Source organism: Nerophis lumbriciformis, linkage group LG07 (genome assembly GCF_033978685.3).
Source record: "Nerophis lumbriciformis linkage group LG07, RoL_Nlum_v2.1, whole genome shotgun sequence".
Taxonomy (NCBI): Eukaryota; Metazoa; Chordata; class Actinopteri; order Syngnathiformes; family Syngnathidae; genus Nerophis; species Nerophis lumbriciformis.
In genome coordinates, this window is record NC_084554.2 from 20,497,350 (window position 1) to 20,521,713 (window position 24,364).

Sequence of the window (24,364 nt, forward strand, 5' to 3'; positions counted from 1 at the left end):
CTAAGCTTCAGCCTTAAGCAGATAAGTCCACTTTGACATGTACACTCACTTGATATGTATCTCTACTTGATTTCCAAAGCAATTATTTCCTACACGGTGCGAATATGATTAGAAGCTGGAATTTTTAATGCTGCCTTTTAGATACCTTAATTTTTTATTTTTTTTTCATAAAATATATTTTATGCATTTTTACTGTACCCAAAATGAACCAAAGTGACTTTAAAAGTGATTATGTCTTAAACCAAAAAGTTATACATCTTCTCGCCTTGCCTCATTCCTCTGTCCCAGCTGCCACTTTTTGGTTTTATCTGTGTACATTTTAAAGTTTTTTCCCCCCACTGTTTTATTTTTCTAATCCCCCTTTTCCCCACTTTATAAAACTGTGTGATTATTCAGTAAAAAATATTTGTATCCGCTGCGTTTCTGTCTGCTTCTGGGTTTCAAACCAGGACCCAACGTCACAGAGTCATTGTTCATTCAGGTATAATGTAAGTACATATATTTCCTTTACATACGCAAGTATATTGTAAACTTTACTTTTACAATTTACCTGCGTTAATTACATTGACATATGTACAGTATATTACATTGACGTACAGTATTACTTTTCGTACGTACAGTATGTCACTTTTATGTACGTACAGTATGTTACCTTTACATAAAGTATATTAAATGTACGTACGTATATTTGCGTTACAAATCCCTGTACGCCAAACCAACTCGTCATAAGAACAGTTTTTTCTCCCAGGGTATCACTCTGATGAACGAAAACAGAGTCAGACCTGTTGCCGTGAAATAACCCTGGAATTCAGTGGTCACTTTGAATGTACTAATCATCCTTTTGCTCTATTAACCACTGCACTATTATTGTATTAGCCTTGCATATATTGGTTATTTAAAGTTGTTTATATTTTCAGTTAATCGTGAATATTTATTGCTTACATTAAAAAGCACAATCTACCAAGTCAAATTATTTAGGTGTTAAACCTACCTGGTCAATAAAGCTGATTCTAAAATTTGCGTGCGTATATATTACGTTTGTTACATTGACATACAGTACATATTGAATTTGCAAAAGTACATTATATTTATATATGGCTCGAAGATCTCTATGAGGAACACTGACAAGGAACCCAGATTTCCCTCGCCCGGACGCGGGTCACCGGGGCCCCCCTCTGGAGCCAGGCCCGGAGGTGGGGCACGATGGCGAGCGCCTGGTGGCCGGGGCTGCCCCCATGGGGCCCGGCCGGGCACAGCCCGAAACGGCAACGTGGGTCCCCCCTCCAATGGGCTCACCACCCATAGCAGGGGTCATAGAGGTCGGGTGCGATGTGAGTTGGGCGGCAGCCGAAGGCAGGGCACTTGGCAGTCCGATCCTCGGCTACAGAAGCTAGCTCTTTGGACGTGGAACGTCACCTCGCTGGGGGGAAGGAGCCTGAGCTAGTGCGTGAGGTGGAGAAGTTCCGGCTAGATATAGTCGGACTCACTTCGACGCACAGCAAGGGCTCTGGAACCAGTTCTCTCGAGAGGGGCTGGACTCTCTTCCACTCTGGCGTTGCCGGCAGTGAGAGGCGACGGGCTGGGGTGGCAATTCTTGTTTCCCCCCGGCTCAGAGCCTGCACATTGGAGTTCAACCCGGTGGACGAGAGGGTAGCTTACCTCCGCCTTCGGGTGGGGGAACGGGTCCTGACTGTGGTTTGCGCTTATGCGCCAAATCGCAGCTCAGAGTACCCACCCTTTTTGGATTCACTCGAGGGAATACTTGAGAGTGCTCCCCCGGGTGATTCCCTCGTTCTACTGGGGGACTTCAATGCTCATGTTGGCAGCGACAGTGAAACCTGGAGAGGCGTGATTGGGAAGAATGGCCGCCCGGATCTGAATCCGAGTGGTGTTTTGTTATTGGACTTTTGTGCTCGTCACAGATTGTCAATAACAAACACCATGTTCAAACATAAGGGTGTCCATATGTGCACTTGGCACCAGGACACCCTAGGCCGCAGTTCCATGATCGACTTTGTAGTTGTGTCATCGGATTTGCGGCCTCATGTTTTGGACACTCGGGTGAAGAGAGGGGCGGAGCTTTCTACCGATCACCACCTGGTGGTGAGTTGGCTGCGATGGTGGGGGAGGATGCCGGACAGACCTGGCAGGCCCAAACGCATTGTGAGGGTTTGCTGGGAACGTCTGGCAGAGTCTCCTGTCAGAGAGAGTTTCAATTCCTACCTCCGGAAGAACTTTGAACATGTCACGAGGGAGGTACTGGACATTGAGTCCGAATGGACCATGTTCCGCGCCTCTATTGTCGAGGCGGCTGATTGGAGCTGTGGCCGCAAGGTAGTTGGTGCCTGTCGTGGCGGTAATCCTAGAACCCGTTGGTGGACACCGGCGGTGAGGGATGCCGTCAAGCTGAAGAAGGAGTCCTATCGGGTTCTTTTGGCTCATAGGACTCCTGAGGCAGCGGACAGGTACCGACAGGCCAAGCGGTGTGCGGCTTCAGCGGTCGCAGAGGCAAAAACTCGGACATGGGAGGAGTTCGGGGAAGCCATGGAAAGCGACTTCCGGACGGCTTCGAAGCAATTCTGGACCACCATCCGCCGCCTCAGGAAGGGGAAGCAGTGCACTATCAACACCGTGTATGGCGAGGATGGTGTTCTGCTGACCTCGACTGCGGATGTTGTGGATCGGTGGAGGGAATACTTCGAAGACCTCCTCAATCCCACCAACACGTCTTCCTATGAGGAAGCAGTGCCTGGGGAGTCTGTGGTGGGCTCTCCTATTTCTGGGGCTGAGGTTGCTGAGGTAGTTAAAAAGCTCCTCGGTGGCAAGGCCCCAGGGGTAGATGAGATCCGCCCGGAGTTCCTTAAGGCTCTGGATGCTGTGGGGCTGTCTTGGTTGACAAGACTCTGCAGCATCGCGTGGACATCGGGGGCGGTACCTCTGGATTGGCAGACCGGGGTGGTGGTTCCTCTCTTTAAGAAGGGGAACCGGAGGGTGTGTTCTAACTATCGTGGGATCACACTCCTCAGCCTTCCCGGTAAGGTCTATTCGGGTGTACTGGAGAGGAGGCTACGCCGGATAGTCGAACCTCGGATTCAGGAGGAACAGTGTGGTTTTCGTCCTGGTCGTGGAACTGTGGACCAGCTCTATACTCTCGGCAGGGTCCTTGAGGGTGCATGGGAGTTTGCCCAACCAGTCTACATGTGTTTTGTGGACTTGGAGAAGGCATTCGACCGTGTCCCTCGGGAAGTCCTGTGGGGAGTGCTCAGGGAGTATGGGGTATCGGACTGTCTGATTGTGGCAGTCCGCTCCCTGTATGCTCAGTGCCAGAGCATGGTCCGCATTGCCGGCAGTAAGTCGGACACGTTTCCAGTGAGGGTTGGACTCCGCCAAGGCTGCCCTTTGTCACCGATTCTGTTCATAACTTTTATGGACAGAATTTCTAGGCACAGTCAAGGCGTTGAGGGGATCTGGTTTGGTGGCTGCAGGATTAGGTCTCTGCTTTTTGCAGATGATGTGGTCCTGATGGCTTCATCTGGTCAGGATCTTCAGCTCTCGCTGGATCGGTTCGCAGCCGAGTGTGAAGCGACTGGGATGAGAATCAGCACCTCCAAGTCCGAGTCCATGGTTCTCGCCCGGAAAAGGGTGGAGTGCTATCTCCGGGTTGGGGAGGAGATCTTGCACCAAGTGGAGGAGTTCAAGTACCTCGGAGTCTTGTTCACGAGTGAGGGAAGAGTGGATCGTGAGATTGACAGGTGGATCGGTGCGGCGTCTTCAGTAATGCGGACGCTGTATCGATCCGTTGTGGTGAAGAAGGAGCTGAGCCTGAAGGCAAAGCTCTCAATTTACCGGTCGATCTACGTTCCCATCCTCACCTATGGTCATGAGCTTTGGGTTATGACCGAAAAGGACAAGATCACGGGTACAAGCGGCCGAAATGAGTTTCCTCCGCCGGGTGGCGGGGCTCTCCCTTAGAGATAGGGTGAGAAGCTCTGCCATCCGGGGGGAGCTCAAAGTAAAGCCGCTGCTCCTCCACATCGAGAGGAGCCAGATGAGGTGGTTCGGGCATCTGGTCAGGATGCCACCCGAGCGCCTCCCTAGGGAGGTGTTTAGGGCACGTCCGACCGGTAGGAGGCCGCGGGGAAGACCCAGGACACGTTGGGAAGACTATATCTCCCGGCTGGCCTGGGAACGCCTCGGGGTCCCAAAGGAAGAGCTGGACGAAGTGGCTGGGGAGAGGGAAGTCTGGGCTTCCCTGCTTAGGCTGCTGCCCCCGCGACCCGACCTCGGATAAGCGGAAGAAGATGGATGGATGGATGGCATTATATTTTCGTATTTCACATTGACGTACATATACATTACATTGACGTACATATATTATTTTTGCGTCCGTATACATTACATTTACGTAAATGTAAATTACATTTATGTACAGTATATTATATTTACGTACGTATATCTCCTACCTCAACTTTGTCCTGCTCTGCAATGAAGTCATCAAGAGGCACGTAGTTGTCTTCCAGGTTGTTCATTGCACTTTTGTAAGTGTGCTCTTTAATGGCGTCCTTGTACATCTCAAACGTGCTCTCTAGTTTTTCTTGGTAGCTCTCCTTCAGCTCCTCAATCTGTTGACTAAACATTCCAAAAAAAGCCATCAAGTGAGCTCAGAGAATTGCTGAAAGTACAACAAAGGACAAGCACAATAAAACACTTCAAGACAGAATACTAATAAATTCACCTGCGGACTTCCTCACTCTCCATGAGCTGCTGTAACATTGCATCACCCATTTCTTGACGGATCTCCATGTCCTGCTGAAGGTTTCTTCTTCGCTCAGACTGCAGTTTTGTTTTGAGGCTTTCGATCACGTTCAGCAGCTCCTAACAAAGAATCCACATTACATCTTGGGAGGAATACAACTATTAAAATCTAAACATGAACAGTGAATGGAACAACTTATATAATGTCACCAGTTTATCATTGTACAGACACTAATTGGAAATGATGATGGAGCCCGTATAAGTTGACATTCCTCCAATTGGTTGACTCACGACGACATGAGAAAAACTGTCCTTACATGCTTACATGTTTACTTGTGACTTTGTCCAAATACCGGGATAATTTGTGATTAAGATTTTGTTAAGCTTTTCTTACATTTGTGCTAAAGGTAAAATGTATTTTGATGGCAATTTTGCTTCTATGCTGAGGTGTCACTTCCTGTCCCGATGCCCCTCCCACACATTTGTCTGCACATTTCACAAAACTGCTTAGGAAGAAAAATTAAATAATGCAATAGTTAATACTAAAACATCCATCCACCCATTCCACCGCTTGTCCCTCTCGGGTTTGCGGGGGTGGCTGGACATGTCAAAATAATATTTCATAAAAATGGTCTCTTTGGCCAGTAGGTATGTTAACGTCAACTAAAGGGGGTCAGTAATCGTAATAATAATTATAATAATATTAAGCAGTGGAACATCACTTGGGTTTCAATTTACAGTAAACATTTTTAAACATTAAAGAGTTACGTTTTGGGGCAGTAAGGACATGTCTGCTTCGTCTCCATCATCCAACAGCTCATCTTCAGAAGGTTGTCTTTCCAACTTCTTAACATTCTTTACCAGAGCTTTACCATCAGGACCCACCAGGGATGGAGACAGACAACCCACAGGCTTGTCTGGGATCACCTGCACCACCTGGACATCACAGAAACTCAGCAAAACTATACTTTCACAGTGTCTCTGGAAAAAAGCGCTATATAAACCCATTATTGTATTATTTTATTCAAATTATAAGATCTCTCTGATACAAATACATACACATTTATATCCATATATTTATATACCTAGATATCAATATAGATGGGTACATGCTCATAAATATATCTATAGGTACACAGCTATATTAATATAACCAAATATCCATAAAAATAGAGTTCCCTCACCAATTTGGAGTGATAAAATATGTTTAAGTGTGTATGAAGTTTTTTTTAAGTGGATATAAAGTGTGTGTGTGTGTGTGTGTGTGTGTGTGTGTGTGTGTGTGTGTGTGTGTGTGTGTGAGTAAAGGCTACGTAGAGGGCTTATAAAGACTTTAAATGCATACAATGTTCATGTAAATCAAAAAATACATAATCCTACTTTGTGGAAATTCACTTACCACTGGGGGGTCTAGAACATAACCATTTAAAAAGAGATGGAACACAGTTGATAAAGATTTGTATATATATATATATATATGGATATCATTTTCTATAGATATACATTTATAAGTAGATCTATTTATATGAAGAGTTGACAGCAGTTGTACCTGTTTGGCTACAGCAGAGAACTTCATAACATGTAGCGTCTCATCATAAGTGGAGGCACATTTGTTGATGTTGACGATCATGGAAGCTCTTCCTTTGCCACAGAAGACAGCCTGAAAGAGTTTTGTGAGTTTGCTCTCCCGAAAAGGAATGTAGCTGCTCCTCATTCTGCTTGGAGGAAGAAGTGTTGAAATGAAATAGAACATAATAATCAAACTGACAACCAACCTTTCAATCTGGTTGTTGCGCAGTGCCATGATGCACTTTCCTAAAATATGCAGAGAATTGTTTATATTTCCTGCCTCCTTCAGCCTCTCTCCAAATGTTTTGGTTTTGTTGCATCTCTCAGAACCAGCCAAGTCACACAGAGAAAACCTGAAGATCAAAAATCAAAGAACTTCTGTTTAATGAGCTGACTCAGATCATTTTAGCGACTGTAAAAATTATGCTACTTCAGAGCAAGTCAACATTGCTCAGACTGACATCACGTTGACATACAGTAAGCGCTTGGCAACATTGCCAGTTCTCTACGGCCCTAAACAAGATTTTGTTTGCAGCCAGATTTTGTGTTTAAATTTTACAAGCATTTGATTTAATACGTTGCTAAACAACCAAATATTACTTTTTATGATTGTTGCAGCCTAAAATGCTAGAATTTGCGGTAGCTTTGTACAAAACCCAAAACTAGTGAAGTTGGCGCGTTGTGTAAATCGTAAATAAAAATACAATGATTTGCAAATCCTTTTCAACCTATATTCAATTGAATACACTGCAAAGACAAGATATTCAATGTTCGAACTGGCAAACTTGGTTATTGTTTGCAAATATTAGCTCATTTGCAAGTTGATGCCTTTAAAAAAGCTGGCACAAGTGGCAAAAAACACTAAGAAAGTTGAAGAATGCTCATCAATCACTTATTTGGAACATCCCACATGTAACCATGCTTATTTGGAACAGGTGGGTGTCATGATTGGGTATAAAAGCAGCTTCCATGAAATGCTCAGTCATTCACAAACAAGGATGGGGCGACGGTCACCACTGTGAACAAATGCGCGAGCAAATTGTCAAGCATTTTAAGAACAACATTTCTCAACAAACTATTGCAAGGAATTTAGGGATTACACCATCTACGGTCAGTAATATCAAAAGGTTCAGAGAATCTAGAGAAATCCCTGCACGTAAGGCCCAAAACAAACATTGAATGCCCATGACTTTCGATTCCTCAGGCGGTACTGCATTAAAAAGCGACATTAGTGTGTAAAGGATATCACCACATGGGCTCAGGAACACTTCAGAAAACCACTGTCCGTAACTACAGTTTGTCGCTACATCTGTAAGTGTAAGTTAAAACTCTACTAAGCAAAGCGAAAGCCATTTAACAACACCTAGAAACGCCGCCGGCTTCGCTGGGCCCGAGCTCATCTAAGATGGACTGATGCAAAGTGGAAAAGTGTTCTGTGGTCTGACCAGTCCACATTTCAAATTGTTGCTGGAAACTGTGGATGTCGTGTCCTCCGGACCAAAGAGGAAAATAACCTGTTACTTCTGATTCTTATTCTGATTATAGGCGCGAAGTTCAAAATGTAAATGTAAATGGGTTATACTTTTATAGCGCATTTCTACCTTCAAGGTACTCAAAGCGCTTTGACACTATTTCCACATTCACCCATTCACACACACTGATGGCAGGAGCTGCCATGCAAGGCCCTAACCACGACCCATCAGGAACCCTCAGGCTGCTGGCACGGCCACTGGGGGTGTATTAGTGCCCAAGGCATGGGTAACTTACATATCTGTGAAGGCACCATTAATGCTGAAAGGTACATACAGGTTTCGGAGCAATATACAGTATGTGGCCATCCAAGCAACGTCTTTTTCATGGACGCCCCTGCTTATTTCAGCAAGACAATGCCAAGCCACATTCTGCACGTGTTAAAACAGCGAGGCTCTGTAGTAAAAGTGCGGGTACTAGACTGGCCTGCCTGTAGTCCAAACATTCCATCCATCCATTTTCTACCGCTTATTCCCTTTGGGGTCGCGGGGGGCACTGGAGCCTATCTCAGCTACAATCGGGCGGGAGGCGGGGTACACCCTGGACAAGTCGCCACCTCATCGCAGGGCCAACACAGATAGACAGACAACATTCACACTAACATCCACACACTAGGGCCAATTTAGTGTTGCCAATCAACTTATCCCCAGGTGCATGTCTTTGGAGGTGGGAGGAAGCCGGAGTACCCGGAGGGAACCCACGCAGTCACGGGGAGGACATGCAAACTCCACACAGAAAGATCCCGAGCCCGGGATTGAACCCAAGACTACCCAGGACCTTCGTATTGTGAGGCAGATGCACTAACCCCTCTGCCACCGTGAAGCCCTAGTCCAAACCTGTCTCCCATTAAAAATGTTTGGCGCATTATGAAGCGTAAAATACGACAACGGAGACCCCGGACTGTTAAAAAACTTAAGCTGTACATCAAGCAAGAATGGGAAAGAATTCCACCTGAAAAGCTTCAAAAATTGGTCTCCAAACATCTGAGTGTTGTTAAAAGGAAAAGCCATGTAACAGTGGTAAAAATGCCCCCGTGCCAACTTTTTTGCAATGTGTTGCTGACATTAAATTCTAAGTTAATTATTTTCATCCATCCATCCATCTTCTTCCGCTTATCCGAGGTCGGGTCGCGGGGGCAGCAGCCTAAGCAGGGAAGCCCAGACTTTCCTCTTTCCAGCCACTTCGTCCAGCTCTTCCCGGGGTCTTCCCAACGTGTCCTGGGTCTTCCCCGTGGCCTCCTACCGACCGGACGTGCCTTAAACACCTCCCTAGGGAGGCGTTTGGGTGGCATCCTGACCAGATACCCGAACCACCTCATATGGCTCCTCTCGATGTGGAGGAGCAGCGGCTTTACTTTGAGCTCCCCCCGGATGGCAGAGCTTCTCACCCTATCAGTTTACTCCGCCACCCGGCGAAGTAAACTCATTTCGGCCGCTTGTACCCCTGATCTTGTCCTTTCGGTCATAACCCAAAGCTCATGACCATAGGTGAGGATGGGAACGTAGATCGACCGGTAAATTGAGAGCTTTGCCTTCCGGCTCAGCTCCTTCACCACAACGGATCAATACAGCGTCCACCTTACTGAAGACGCCGCATCGATCCGCCTGTCAATCTCACGATCCACTCTTCTCTCACTCGTGAACAAGACTCCGAGGTACTTGAACTCATCCACTAGGGGCAGCGTCTCCTCCCCAACCCGGAGAGGGCACTCCACCCTTTTCCGGGCGAGAACCATGGACTCGGAGGTGCTGATTCTCATCCCAGTTGCTTCACACTCAGCTGCGAAACGATCCAGTGAGAGCTGAAGATCCTGGCCAGATGAAGCCATCATCTGCTAGACGTTCCCAGCAGACCCTCACAATGCGTTTGGGCCTGCCAGGTCTGTCCGGCATCCTCCCCCACCATCGCAGCCAACTCACCACCAGGTGGTGATCGGTAGAACGCTCTGCCCCTCTCTTCACCCGAGTGTCGAAAACATGAGGCCGAAAATCCGATGACAACTACAAAGTCGATCATGGAACTGCGACCTTGGGTGTCCTAGTGCCAAGTGCACATATTGACACCCTTATGTTTGAACATGGTGTTTGTTATGGACAATCTGTGACGAGCACAAAAGTCCAATAACAAAACACCATTTTGGTTCAGATCTGAGTGGCCATTCTTCCCAATCACGCCTCTCCAGGTTTCACTGTCGTTGCCAACATGAGCGTTGAAGTCCCCCAGTAGGACAAGGGAATCACCCGGGGGAGCACTTTCCAGTACTCCCAAGTGTATCCAAAAAGGGTGGGTACTCTGAACTGCCGTTTGGTGCGTAAGCATAAACAGTTAGTACCTGTCCCCCCCACCCGAAGGCGGAGGTAAGCTACCCTCTTGTCCACTGGGTTGAACTCCAACGTGCAGGCTTTGAGCCGGGGGGCCACAAGAATTGCTACCCCAGCCCGTCGCCTCTCACTGCGTGCAACGCCAGTGTGGAAGAGAGTGCGACTATATCCAGCCGGAATTTCTCCACCTCGCGCACTAGCTCAGGCTCCTTCCCCCCCAGCGAGGTGACATTCCACGTCCCAAGAGTTAGCTTATGTAGCAGAGGATCGGACCGCCAAGTGCCCTGCCTTCGGCTGCCGCCCAGCTCACAATGCACCCGACCTCTATGGCCCCTCCCATGAGTGGTGAGCCCATTGGAGGGGGGACCCACGTTGCCTCTTCGGGCTGTGCCCAGCCGGGCCCCATGGGGACAGGCCCGGCCACCAGGCGCACGCCATCGTTCCCCAACTCCGGGCCTGACTCCAGAGGGGGGCCCCGGTGACCCGTGTCCGGGTGAGAGAATTCGGAGTCTTGGTTTTTGCATTTCCATAGAAGTCTTCGAGCTGCTCTTTGTCTGATCCCTCACCTAGGACCAGTTTGTCTTGGGAGACCCTACCAGGTGGCATGGAAGCCCCCGGACAACATAGTTCCTAGGATCATTGGGACACGCAAACTCCTCTACCACGATAAGGTGGCAGCTTAGAGAGGAGGTTAACTATTAATTATGAATTAATAATTATTTGCAAAAAAAAAAGTTTCCCAGTTCGAACATTAAATATATTGTCTTTGCAGTGTATTCAATTGAATATAAGTGGAAACGGATTTGCAAATCATTGTATTCTGTTTTTATTTACAATTACAACAATTTACAACGTGCCAACTTCTCTGGTTTTGGAAGAAAGTTGCATTAACAGCTACTATGTTTCAAGGTCTTGAATCAACTTGTAATTTTACGAATTTGCTATCAATATTTTAAGTGTTCCTTGTAACTCAACCCAAAAAAGCTCAGCATTTCAACAGAAATTGTCGAATACTGTTTCAATGTTTTACTCATTTTATAGCGCAGGAGACCCTACATCATTGGTCACCAACCTTTTCAAGCTCAAAATCTCTGGTCTCAGCCAAAAACCAAAGCAAGGTCTACCCCTGCGTGAACCATGATTACACAAACGCGCACACTTTGTAGAGTTGTACGGTATACAGGTACTAATAAAGCACAACGGAACTAATTAATTAAAAAACAATACTATACTGCCTTTGAAAAATACGTTTACTTTTATCTGCATGCTGCTGTGCGGTGGTGACGTACAGAGCCGAAGCGAATGTTGAGCATGTCAGCACGCACACGGAGCATAAAGGCATACAAGAAGAAAGTGTGGAGAGGAAAAGTGGCAAAAACAGCAATTCTACTGGTTAATAAAGAGCGCAAGATGGAAGTATTTGAGCTTCAAAAATATAATTAAAGATGCTTTAAACACGGAAACGCAGCGTTGCAAGCGTCGCTTTAAAACATGCTTTGCCAAAGGTGGCATGATTAAAGTATCACAATCTTTGCTTCAAACTTAACTAAACAATTGAATAACAAGCAGTCAGATCAACAGGTAAAGTAGTTAACTAGCTCACCTGCTGTGCACAAACAGATACGCCGTTGTGCACCAAGCTGCTTGTGAAAGTGAAACTATAAAAATTTTTAACACATTTTTACAATGTGTGTTTTACCTGCTCCATGTCTTATGTGTACTTAGCCATATCATTCTTTTTAGTATTTACTAATGACTGTATTTCTCTTAAAGTCAGACCAAGAGTGTCAAACAAATCATGAAACATCTAATACAATGTCAATAAAGCCTTCTATTCTATTGAAATCCTAGATTATGGAAAACTATATATAATATGCACACTTGTAAATTGTTCGAGTGCAATGAGAAAAGCCCAATGTGTATAATGCCTTTTATTTTTGCCTTCTAAAATGGTTCTTTGAGTGCAATAGAAAACATGTTTCCTTTATTTTGAAAAGGATGGAAGTATCACACACACACACACACACACACACACACACACACACACAGACACACACAGACACAGACACACTTAAAGATAAAGCTTTGTGTTATTGGCTGTTTCTCCTTGTGATTCTTGCTGTTTTTCCAACTTTTGCTGGTATTTTTTTTGTTAAGGGCAAACGAGTCACGTGCCTCAGATGGCCCCTGGGCCGCAGTTTGGGCATTCCTGCTTTAGAACCTGTTTATAGCCACTATAGTCTTAATATTGTAGTATAATTGTTCATCTATGGCAGGGGTGCTCACACTTTTTCTGCAGGTGAGCTACTTTTCAATTGATCAAGTCATGGGGATCTACCTCATTCATATATATAATTTATATTTACTTATTTATGAAATATATGTTTTTGTTAACAAGTTAAAGGTGTTTAGTGATAATACAAGCATGTTTAATACATATAGTTAATATTGTTAACAAGTTAAAGGTGTTTAATGATAATACAAGCATGTTTAACTCATAGTTAATATTGTTAAAAAATTAAAGGTGTTTAATGATAATACAAGAATGTTTAATACATATAGTTAATATTGTTAACAAGTTAAAGGTGTTTAAAGATAATACAAGCATGTTTAACACAGTTAATATTGTTAATAGGTTAAAGGTGTTTAAAGATAATACAAGCATGTTTAACACATATAGTTAATATTGTTAACAAGTAAAAGGTGTTTAATGATAATACAAGCATGTTTAACACATATAGATTCCTTTCTTTCATGAAGACAAGAATATAAGTTGGTGTATTACCTGATTCTGATGACTTGCATTGATTATGCAGTGGTGCTAATAAGGTCCGCATTTTCGAATGGAGGAGAAAAAAAGTCCTCCTTTCTGTCCAATACCACATGAAAGTGGTTGCTTTTTGGCATCTTATTTGTCCAGCTTCCGTACTCCTTTGTATACACTTTACAAGAAATACATTGTCGGCAAACTCCGTAGCTTGCTAGCTTGTGCACGCCAGCTTTCTGAGACTCCTATTTTGTTAGCGCAACTGTGCAGTCGGTCTTTGGAGTTTTGACGACAGGTACGGCGCCAGAGTCTGTTGAAATAAAGTGTTTCTCGCCTTCCAGTCGGTAATTTTACTGAGCTGGCAGCAGCCAGCGTCATCTCAGAAGACCCTCGGGTGCCGTGAATGTCAATCAAGTGACGAAAGTGACGTCATAGTGAAGATTTATGATCGCTCATTTTTAGGACTATTTTTTAATGCCTGGCTGGTGATCGACTGACACACCCTCCGAGATCGACCGGTAGCTCGCGATCGACGTAATGAGCACCCCTGATCTATGGTCACATACGAGAGGCGAGTCACAGGGTTGTCTTACTACAGAAGTAGTAAAATCAGCTGTTCACCTGGTGGGTGAAGGGGATAAATGGGGAAGTACTTTAGCTTTCGCCTTGTTTTGTCATATATTACTGCTTTTGCATTTTTGTATATTACAATCTTTACTTTTGTAAAAGTAAACAAAGTACAGACAAAATCTGTACTCTGGAGCAACGTTTACGGACTATTTGGCTAGTTAGTTTCCCGTCACAGGCGAGCGATGATGGTCGTTAATGTAAGAGTTGTTTGATGTTGCATGCGTTGCAACAGTCAGCCTAAATGCATTGTTGAAGTGCACGTCATGCAACGTGCGTTTGCGAGATGAGCGGGTGTCTTGTGCGGCCGTGCTCTGTAGGTGTGGCCGCGGAGATTAGAGCGGCGGGATGAGGCTAAAGAGATAGAGGCGAAGCGTGCGGGTGTGGTCAGGGGTTAAAGTGTGTGCCTGTTTGCCACTCTCCAGGTGGGGGTGTCACCAATGTCAGAATAAAACAATTTTCACGATCGACTGGTGGGGTCCCAAAGATTGACCAGTCGATCTTGAACGACAAGTTGGCGACCCCTGCGCTAGATATTGGTAAAAACACATACTCAGCTAATTGTCAAATACTGTACGGTTTTAATTTATTATAATTAATAGCAATAACAATTACAGACAGAAAAGGACCATCAAAGGATTCTTTTTTTGCGGTCTGCTCTGTAGTCCACAAGTTGCAGACATTCTGTGTGTATTTTTTATGCTTGAAAAGTGTTTATCTTAAATTGTGTTCCAACGTATTTATCCTCGCATATTAACATTTGTGAACATTTGATAGTTATCTATAGCACAAATTTTTGCTGGTAAATGAGGCGAGTGTCACTACACTTCAACATCCCTAACATGTCAATGATGCCCCTTTGCTAGGTCAGCATTTTTCATACAAATGATCTGGGGCACAAATTTCATGTTGACGTAAAATAAAGCAGGTACTTTTTAGTGAAAGAACAAAATAGAAAAACATGCAAGATGTATTTCTTAGCATGTTGGATTACTTCTAGACTTTAAAATGATCATCAAAATGGAAATGCATTCTTTGACTTTTCAGCATGTGGCACAGGACAAAGTTATGTTTCGTAGTTGAAATGAAGAAATATTTATTAAGAGAATTTCTGGAGAACTAGTAAGTGTGGTGGAACAATACAGTACTTTGTGTGCTCCATGAATACATTACATTGATTACGTCACAGTTTATAGTTCATTATGGCTCCAAATCATCAATGTGCTAAAGAAAAAAAAAAAAAATCATGCAAGTGAAAAAGACCATGAAAAACTTGGATGAACGTCTCCGAAATTAGCGTTCATTCGTTACCAACTGCTTGACTGTGTCGATGTCTTTAAAAAAAGATTCATGAATGCTAGTGTGGTTATTAACTTTGCTGCAAAAAAACCATCTGAGAGCAGGAGTTTATACTGAAAAAAAAAAAAAGGTAGAAACAAATGCCTGCAGGAAAAACAGGAATAATATTTTGTTCAGTGCAGTCAGATAAGATGTAGCGCAGTGCTTTTATTGGGAATTATTATGAATGTATTGTATATGTCTCAGAAAAGTAACATTAATTGTTGTTGTTAAATTTAATTCTTGTAGTTCATATTTTTTTTATTTCTGCGGCCACTAGATGACCCTAAGCTCTGACATCAGTGGTTAATTAGCCAGGAACTTAAAATTAACTTTGTAGTTGAAAATCAAGTATGCTGATTGACACTTACTCTGACATTCTTGTAACCATGTTGCTCTCAATCCTCAGCAGCTTCAAGCTAAATATGCTGTGGCTGCAATAAACCAATCATGTGGTATTAGTATGTGATATTAAAGTAAGTAAAAGAGTACAGGATTGACCTTCTGCTGGATAAATGGTTCATCTTGGTGGCAGTAGCACTTCTGTTCTTGTTCCCTAAGTGTAGAAGTTTGCAGGCTTCACCCAAAGCCTGAATGTTGATCCACCGCAAATCTGAAAAATGAATTTTTCATAAGAGCAGCGTAACACAACACCTTGCAACTGACAAAACATAATTCATAACGCATAATACGATACCTTTGACGTAAGCGTTGCCGGCACCGTCGTCGCATACGCGCAGAGCAGCACGTTTCTTGGACTTTGAGCAAAAAGATGGCTGAAGGAGATCATAGACGCTTTCATTGTAGATCTCAAAGTACGAGACCCAGAGGGCAAAGTCAACGGCGCTTTCTGTCAGCACGCCGGAAAACTCTAAACAGAAACCAAAACTTCAAAGTTCTGTATTACACTTTACCATTTTAAATGTGACATAATACCATGCGTGGAAACAATAATATTACTAATAATTATAACAACATCTCCAGCATTATTAGCAAGGCAAGAAGGACAAGTCAGTTTAATTTGTCATTTAACTACAAAACATGTCTATTTTATTAAACTAAATATTTGTAGCTTCTTCACTTCATTTCCTTCTCCAAATGTAGGTCTTTAGTAAAAACCAAACATTGTCTTTATTGCTTTTATTTATTAACTTAATGGAAACTCTAGCAAGTAATTGAAATGTGCTATTGGTAATGTATCGCCTACTGGTCTGCAGAAATTTCAGTCAGGTTTTAAATCCTGCCAAAAGCAGAAACAGTACTTTAAAAAGTTTTTAATGGCCTGCTTTTTGCCGCTGATTCTGGGAAAATGGCTGTCCTGCTGCTCCTGGATCTAACTGCAGCGTTCGATACAGTGGATCACACCACTCTTACGACTTGAGTACAGTGTGGGCATTAGGGGCACTGCCCACAAAGCGTTCCTCCTACCTCGCAATGAGGAGCTTATCTGTGCAGATCGGCCAACATTCTTCCTTACTGTTGCTTCTCCCCTAAACTGTGGCTTGTTTGCGTTAGGGCTCAGTACTGGCACAAACAATATTTTCTCTATATCGACTTCCCGGGACATATTTTTTTGAAAAGTACAATGCATCTCTCCACTGTTTTTGCCAATGATCTCCAGATATATGTACGGCTCAAAGCAAACACATTTTATACAATAAGTCCAAACATGGTTGACAGCAAGCTTTTTAAATCTTGAACCAAAGCAAGACTGATATTGTATTAGGTGATCCAAACATTTGAAATAGTTTTAACAGTGTAATCTTTCCACTTGCCTCATTACCACACCCTTTTGTGAGAAACCTTTGTTTTATTGTGAACTGTGATTTTAAACTACACAAACAAATCTCAGTAGTTGTAAAATGCAGATTTTTTTTTCAACTCAAGCTTTGAAGTAGGGTTAAGAAATATATACCAAATGCTGTGCTCTCGGCTCCCAGTATAGATTGATTTTAAAATGCTGCTCTTGGTTTTGAAAGGTTTACATGGACTGGCCCCATCATAATTGGAATTTGTTATATATTGTATATATTATTAAAAAAATATATATATCAGTATATATTATATAAAAGAATAATATCAGTATATATTATATACTGTGTATATATATATATATATATATATATATATATATATATATATATATATAATATGTAAATATTACGTATGTTATATTTGATATTGCTACTATGGTACATTTTTAGTCTACTGTAAACCTTTTGTTTTCGCCCTCTTTTAGTGCATTATCCTTTCCATCCTTTTTAACTGAGCTACTGTGTGGAACAATTTCCCTTGTGGATCAATAAAGTTTGTCTAATCTAATCATACCTGTCTGAGCTCCTGCAGCCTCACTCCGAGGGCTGGCTCTACATAGGGGCAAGACAAATAAGTGTCTTTGCCCCTCAAATCAAAATGTTTGAAGTTGAGAAAGTACATATTATATCCACAAAATATTACAAGTGACAAAATTATCCGCAGTAGCAGAGAAATCCACTGAAAAAAGGACACGATACAACACACGAATGTCATCTTCTCTCTTTTCTGTCCATTACCTGTGTCAAAGGCTCCACGAGTCTGCACGCACATAGACACACACACACACACACACACACTCCCTCAGTAAACCAGTGTCGATAAACTAAAAATTACGAAAAGTTGTCAAACAAATTCCAATCATATTTTATTTCGTCTTGAAAATGGGTGGGACAAGTTCGGAATAAATCCAATCACAGTTAAATAGCAAGAGAAGGTGGGGGTTAGCGACGATTGTGCAGCCGATCAAATACAAAACCCAAAACCCGTTCTGTAAATCTTAAAAACAATTAAATCATTTGAAAATCCTTTTCAACTTATATTCAATTGAAAACACTGCAAAGACAAGATATTTAATGTTTGAACTTTTTTTTTTGCAAATAATCATTAACTTAGAATTTAATGGCAGCAACACATTGCAAAAAAGTTGGCAAAGTGGTATTTTTACCACTGTGTTACATCACGTTTCGTTTTAACACTCAGTAAACGTTTGGGAACTGAGGAGACCAAATTTTAAGCTTTTCAGGTGGAATTCTTTCCCATTCTTGCTTGAGGCACAGCTTAAGTTGTTCAATTCCACAGTTCCGTCCTCGTATTTTACGCTTCATAATGCGCCACACATTTTCAGTGGGAGACAGGTCTGGACTACAAGCAGGCCAGTCTAGTACCCGCACTCTTTTACTACGAAGCCACGCTGTTGTAACACGTGCAGAATGTGGCTTGGCATTGTCTTGCTCAAATAAGCAGGAAAGACGTTGCTTGGATGGCAACATATGTTGCTCCAAAACCTGTAAGTACCTTTCAGCATTAATGGTGCCTTCATGATGTGTAAGTTACCCATGCCTTGGGCACTAATACATCCCCATACCATCACAGATGCTGGATTTTGAACTTTGCGCCTATAACAGTCCGGAGGGTTTTTTCCTCTTTGGTCTGGAGGACACGACGTCCACAGTTTCCAAAAACCATTTGAAATGTGGACTGGTCAGACCACTGAACACTTTTCCACTTTGCATCAGTCCATCTTAGATGAGCTCGGGCTCAGCAAAGCCAGCGGCATTTCTGGGTGTTGATATGGGTTGTGGGTTGTACTTGTATAGCGCTTTTCTACCTTCAAGGTACTCAAAGCGCTTTAACACTACTTCCACATTTACCCATTCACACACACATTCACACACTGATGGAGGGAGCTGCCATGCAAGGCGCTAACCAGCACCCATCAGGAGCAAGGGTGAAGTGTCTTGCTCATGACACAACGGACATGACGAGGTTGGTACTAGGTGGGGATTGAACCAGGGACCCTCGGGTCGCGCACGGCCATTCTTCCACTGCGCCACGCCGTCCCTTTCGCGTTGCATAGTAGAGTTAACTTGCACTTACAGATGTAGCGACAAACTGTAGTTACTGACAGTGACTTTCTGAAGTGTTCCTGAGCCCATGTGGCGATATTCTTTACACACCGTCGTTTTTTGATGCACTACCGCCTGAGGGATAGTCAATGTTGGTTTTCAGCCTTGCCACTTACGTGCAGTCATTTCTCCAGATTCTCTGAACATTTTGATATTACGGACCGTAGATGGTGTAATCCCTAAATTCCTTGCAATAGCTTGTTGAGAAATGTTGTTAAATGGTTCAACATTTTGCTCACGCATTTGTTCCCAAAGTAGTGACCCTCGCCCCATCCTTGTTTGTGAATGACTGAGCAATGAAGAGCATGCCTTAACTTTTTTGCCACTTGTGCCAGCTTTTTTGAAACATGTTGCAGGCATCAATTTCCAAATGAGCTAATATTTGCATAACATAAAGTTTACCAGATCGAACGTTAAGTATCTTGTCTTTGCAGTGTATTCAATTTAACAAGTTGAAAAGGATTTGCAAATCATTGTATTCCGTTTTTATTTGCGATTTACACAACGTGCCAACTTCACTGGTTTTGGGTTTTGTACTTTTTATTGTGTGATGAGGAAGATGCATTTCTCACCATTGGCAGCGGCTCCAAAACAAAAAGTTGATTTAACAGGTTTTACGTCGTGATATTTGAACTCCTAGGAAATTTTGAAGGACACTTTTTTGACGCTGTATGCCACACCAGCAGACGAGACATCGATCGTGACATCTACACAACTGTAAGTTAAAGCTGTGTGTATTTGCCGCTCCAGGTGTTCTGTTGAAATGAGCCGTTTCATCAAAAAGAGCTAGTTGCTCTTCCTGTGTAAACTGTGATGAAAATGAATATTATATGTGAACTTCCTCTCAAGTTTACATCTACATACCTTGCGTAATGACAATAAAGCTGATTCTGATTCTGATTCTACTGGTCAGAGAACAATGAAATAAACTGAATTTAAAAGAACAGGGGGAACTGTTGACTTCTGGTTAGTTGGTACAGTAAAACTTGAAAAACAAACAAAAAAACAAAACTTTACTATGCCAAGAGTGTAGGCATTGTCAAGTTTCTGTGTGTGAAAATAGGTGGAGAATGCATAGACTGAGGTATGCATCAGCTGACCTGATGATAGAACTAGTTTGAGGAGAATGTTTTTGTATTATTCATAAGACTACTGTACCTTTCGGTTTTGTAAATATTGACTGTGTGTGAAGTCCTACTTAAGGTTAAATCTAGTTCAACAATTAGGCAATCAAGTTAAGATAAATGTTGTGACATTTGGTAAAATGTGGATGAGGGATACTTTATTGTATTTATTTTACTTTAATTTTTTGGTTTCCCCTTTAAGAGATTGTCACCTAATTGTGGTTGAGAGCTATCAGCAGGAGGGGCTTAGTCTTCAGGTGGGACACCCAAGTTGTACAGGTGTGAAGGTAGAGCCCTGTCAAAGTGCAATCCTCTTCTCTAGGTTAAAGTTGACACAGTAGGTCCTGATTTACTAAAGGTTTGAATGTACTAAAACACATGCAAACCTGATAACATATACACACGTGGACTTTCATTGGTAAAAAAAGAAGAAAAAAAAGGTATCAATGCACTGCACGACTGCTTCTAAAATGCCCATACAAAGTGGTAGATGTCTCCTGCTTGTTTAAAAACATAGCAAAATGCCACAGGTAGGAGAGGCATGACAACATGAATGTGCAGTAAATAAGTGTCTCCGTGTTGATGCCCCATATAGTACGAGACCATTTGACGCCCCGGGCGAGAGTGAACCCCCCCGACCCTTTTCCCTCAAAAAAGTTTACCCCACATCTCCAGAGAAAGTCGATGTGCAGCATTACAGTTAGTAATTATTTATTTGACATGTAAATACAAAAAAATGCAATCTGAAAAGAAAAACAATTAAGTTATTGTATTCTGAGGGAAAATATTTAAACACCTACAAATGTAATGCAAATAGCATGGGGAAAATTGGGGAAATACTTGAGCCACGTTCTCTTAATTTTCTCTCCGTTCACTAAATATCTGTGGAAGTAGTGGTGGTGGAAACGTCTTCCATCATCTCTTTTAGGGAACATGTCTGAGTATACCGCATAAGATCCTCGGCTAAGTAATTCAGTTCTTTGTGTATCAGTCAAATGGTGTGGCCAGTCAGCAGGAACAATGGGGCAGCTTTGATAGATGGGTCTTTAGCTTGTTGGATTGTGCTGCTACTGCTTCATTATCCTGTAAGAAAATTAACAGAAATTCTAAGCATATATGTCGATGTATTGATGATTTCAGTTCAATTACAAGACCACAATTTTCAATTTTGACTGCTCATGATGCCACGTTATATTTTATATATAATTACAGTATATTTATGATATACTGTAATTATATATCAAAGTACATAAGCAAAGTAATTATATTAGTATGATAGGATGCAACCCATAATATATGTACACTATAACCCCTACTTCCTATTCCAGTAATATAGTTTAACTAATCTTATATATTGCTAAAGTCCATATAACAGCACTGGAAGCTGGATATTAGCTAGCATGCAAGTTAATATCCATGATTAATACCCATTATTTTCTCTTGCAACATGATAGTAATACATTTAAGCACTCATCTTAATGCAACTATTTCAGATGAATAGGCCAGGATGTCCTGAGATTTACAAATGATTGTTGCAAGAAATTAGTCTGATATTGAATGTATTACAATTGAACATATATGTTGTATACATTTTATTTGGAAATATTTTTACTATGGTCTGTTACAAATAAACACTCACCTGGATCTACATCCTGAGTCTGTTTCTCTGCAACAAATTATCTGCTGCTTGCTCTGAATAGATGCTGTAGTGTAAAACAACATGGCACAAATGTCATCTCTGCATGAATTGTAACACTAAAGTACTTTCTCTATAATTAAATTGTACTTATTGATGGATAAAACAGATAATGGGGAGAAAATCAAAATCAATCATATTCCAAAACTGAAAAACTTACAAGTTTCTTCATGGTGAGGCTCAGGTGACCAAAATATCACCTTCTCTGTAGCAGCCTCTCCACGTGCCTGTCATGGCTGTAAATATGTTCTGATTGCATCACATCTCAAATGGCATCAATTATTTCATTTGATTAGCTTAAATTGCAGCCAAATGAGCCAATAGCCGAGCTTACAATAATTTCAGTAAATTTGGGTTACCAACTTTTTCACCCTTTGTGAATTTCTGGATTTGTTGCTTATTTACTTTGTTTACTTAAGAAGTTTGCCCAATTGAGCTTATAGTTACCAGATGCGAATTACTCTTGCTGTCACTGAACAGAAATAACAGCAACATCCTGTTGCTGTCAGCTCTCATAAATTAAGTCATGATGCCAACGCTAAAAATTAATTAGCTAAATGTAAATACATACCTCAGCTTTTCATCCCGTATTTCCTCCTCCTCCTTCCTTCGCTTCATGGGTCGCAGCGGATAACTTTGATGTCCCACTTTTCATCGTAAAATATCAAATAAAAATGCTCCACTAGCCTTCATTGATCGAGACAATTTACCATCGCGACATCGCCTTCCACCAGCAGTTTCACGTCGCAGGCGGCATGTAGCCTAGACGCCACGTCATAGGTTAGAATATTTTTCTTAAAGAAAACGTTCCAATTAAGTGTACAGAGTGCGCATTATACAAACCTTTTTTTTACATATTTTTATCAGTATTAAATTTTTTTATTTTTTTTTACATTCTGCAAAGGATGGCGCCCCAGGCGACCGCCTGTTAAGCCTGTTGGGAAAGCCGTGTCTGAATACACGCAAAATCCTCATTTGAATAAGGCGGTCTGCACCACTTTACAATTGTCCACAGTCTTAGTAAATCACATGCAACAGGACCACTAATAGTACACGCTATTTTATAGATTGCTCACGCTGTTTAGTGTGAGGTATTTGGATCTTAGTAAACCAGGCCCATACTGTAGCTAACAACCAAATTCTATGAAGAAGACAATGTCAGTATTGTATTAACACAGAAAAAAGTGCTGGAGCAGGATGATGCCCCCTTCACATTTCTGACTGCCCCATCATACAGTATATGCCTGCCTAGAACTCTCTCCCCAGGCAGAGCATTGACGTCTGTAAACAAACTGCTCCTGTCTGTCCCACACACCAGACTCTGCACTAGAGGGGACAGGGCCTTTTCTGTAGCGTCCCCCAAATTATGGAACAATCGGCTTCTTCACATTAGGGCTGCACAATCACTAGACCAGTGATTCTCACATTGTGGTATGTGTTCCACTAGTGGTACGCAGGCACCATCTATTGGTATGCCAAATAATCACTTGATTAAAGTACAATGTTTTATTGTCCTACGGTATATTCACACAGTGTTACTATTCAAACAGTGTAATGTTACAGTGGCTAAGATTATTAAACATACTTGTTTAATAAAAGCTCTACCTTGTTTTTAATAAATACTTAGATCTACTAGGCTATTGTATTTCAATGTTGGTACTTTGAGTGTTTTTTCTGAGGTGGTACTTGGTGAAAAAAGTTTGACAACTATTGCACTAGAGAATTTTGAAACCTTGCTCAAAACATTTTCACAGGCATTCTGCAAATAGCACCTTGGTTTTTATCTTGTTTTACATCAACAGTTTTGACTAAAATGTGCTGTTATTACCGTTTATTGCATTATTCACCCTTTTACTGTGCAGCACTTTGCCAAATTAGGTTATTTATTGTGCTGTATAAGCAACGTTTGACTTAAGTTCGACAATAGTATCAATACGCAGTGTCAGTACTATTAGTAATGTAGTAATAATATCAGCAATGTAATAGTATTATCAGCTATAGAATAGTAGTAGTATCAACGTTGTAATAGTAGTAGTAGTGATTGGTTACCTGTGTCATTGTTAGCCAGAGAGAGTTGAGCCACACAAGAGGATTCTGATGCATGAATGTTTCTTAGGGGATCAAATTCCTAAGGGTCGAACAAAGAATTTAAGTTGAAAGAATATGACCGTTTATGAGTTGGATTTATGATATGAAATCACCTCCTTGAAAGAAGCCAAGATGGCAGCTTTGATGTTTCTCTCCTGCTTGACTTGATCAGAACTGAGATGCTGCACGTCGTTTCTGAAGTGAGGTTTAAAGTCCATGTTGTCATACTGATGTCCTGATATGTACTTAAATGTAGTATGCAGTACTCGAGGTAGTATTCCTGGCTCCTTTGCACTTCCTAGACAGAGTACTGCAAAGTAATGTCCTGTTGTAAGTTGTTCAAAGTGTTTCTACCTTGGATGGTGAAAGTCTTGCCAGCGTTGGTGACGCCATAACTGAAGATCAGCGAGTTGTTGCCATGCAGGAAAGAAGTCATATGACCACTGATGACGTCATCGTACAGCTCTGACTGCGATGTTGCTGGGCCCAAAATCTATCAAGTTCATCAGGAGAGATGCAAATATTAAAACAATCTTTATATGATTCATATAGAGTTGTGCATCTATTTATGGACAACTCGATACACATCTAGATACATGGTTTATGAT

The 24,364-nt window shown here is 42.1% G+C and overlaps 1 protein-coding gene across 3 annotated transcripts in view; it reads right to left on the reverse strand.

Annotated features, from left to right (window-relative positions):
- Positions 1 to 24,364, reverse strand: part of LOC133609770 (kinesin-like protein KIF20A) — a 40,465-nt gene that overhangs the window by 2,857 nt on the left and 13,244 nt on the right. Inside the window, exons 4-14 of one of the 3 annotated variants that reach the window (XM_061965685.2) lie at positions 24,111 to 24,249; positions 23,870 to 24,054; positions 23,718 to 23,796; positions 15,605 to 15,778; positions 15,409 to 15,520; positions 15,279 to 15,341; positions 6,531 to 6,677; positions 6,305 to 6,473; positions 5,524 to 5,691; positions 4,736 to 4,875; positions 4,464 to 4,629 (exon numbers count right to left, since the gene is read on the reverse strand). In XM_061965685.2, the coding sequence (XP_061821669.2) occupies positions 4,464 to 4,629; positions 4,736 to 4,875; positions 5,524 to 5,691; positions 6,305 to 6,473; positions 6,531 to 6,677; positions 15,279 to 15,341; positions 15,409 to 15,520; positions 15,605 to 15,778; positions 23,718 to 23,796; positions 23,870 to 24,054; positions 24,111 to 24,249 (1,542 nt within the window). Of the gene's footprint in view, positions 1 to 4,463; positions 4,630 to 4,735; positions 4,876 to 5,523; positions 5,692 to 6,304; positions 6,678 to 15,278; positions 15,342 to 15,408; positions 15,521 to 15,604; positions 15,779 to 23,717; positions 23,797 to 23,869; positions 24,055 to 24,110; positions 24,250 to 24,364 lie in introns of all 3 variants that reach the window. The other 2 variants (XM_061965686.2, XM_061965683.2) reach the window with 2 other exon arrangements.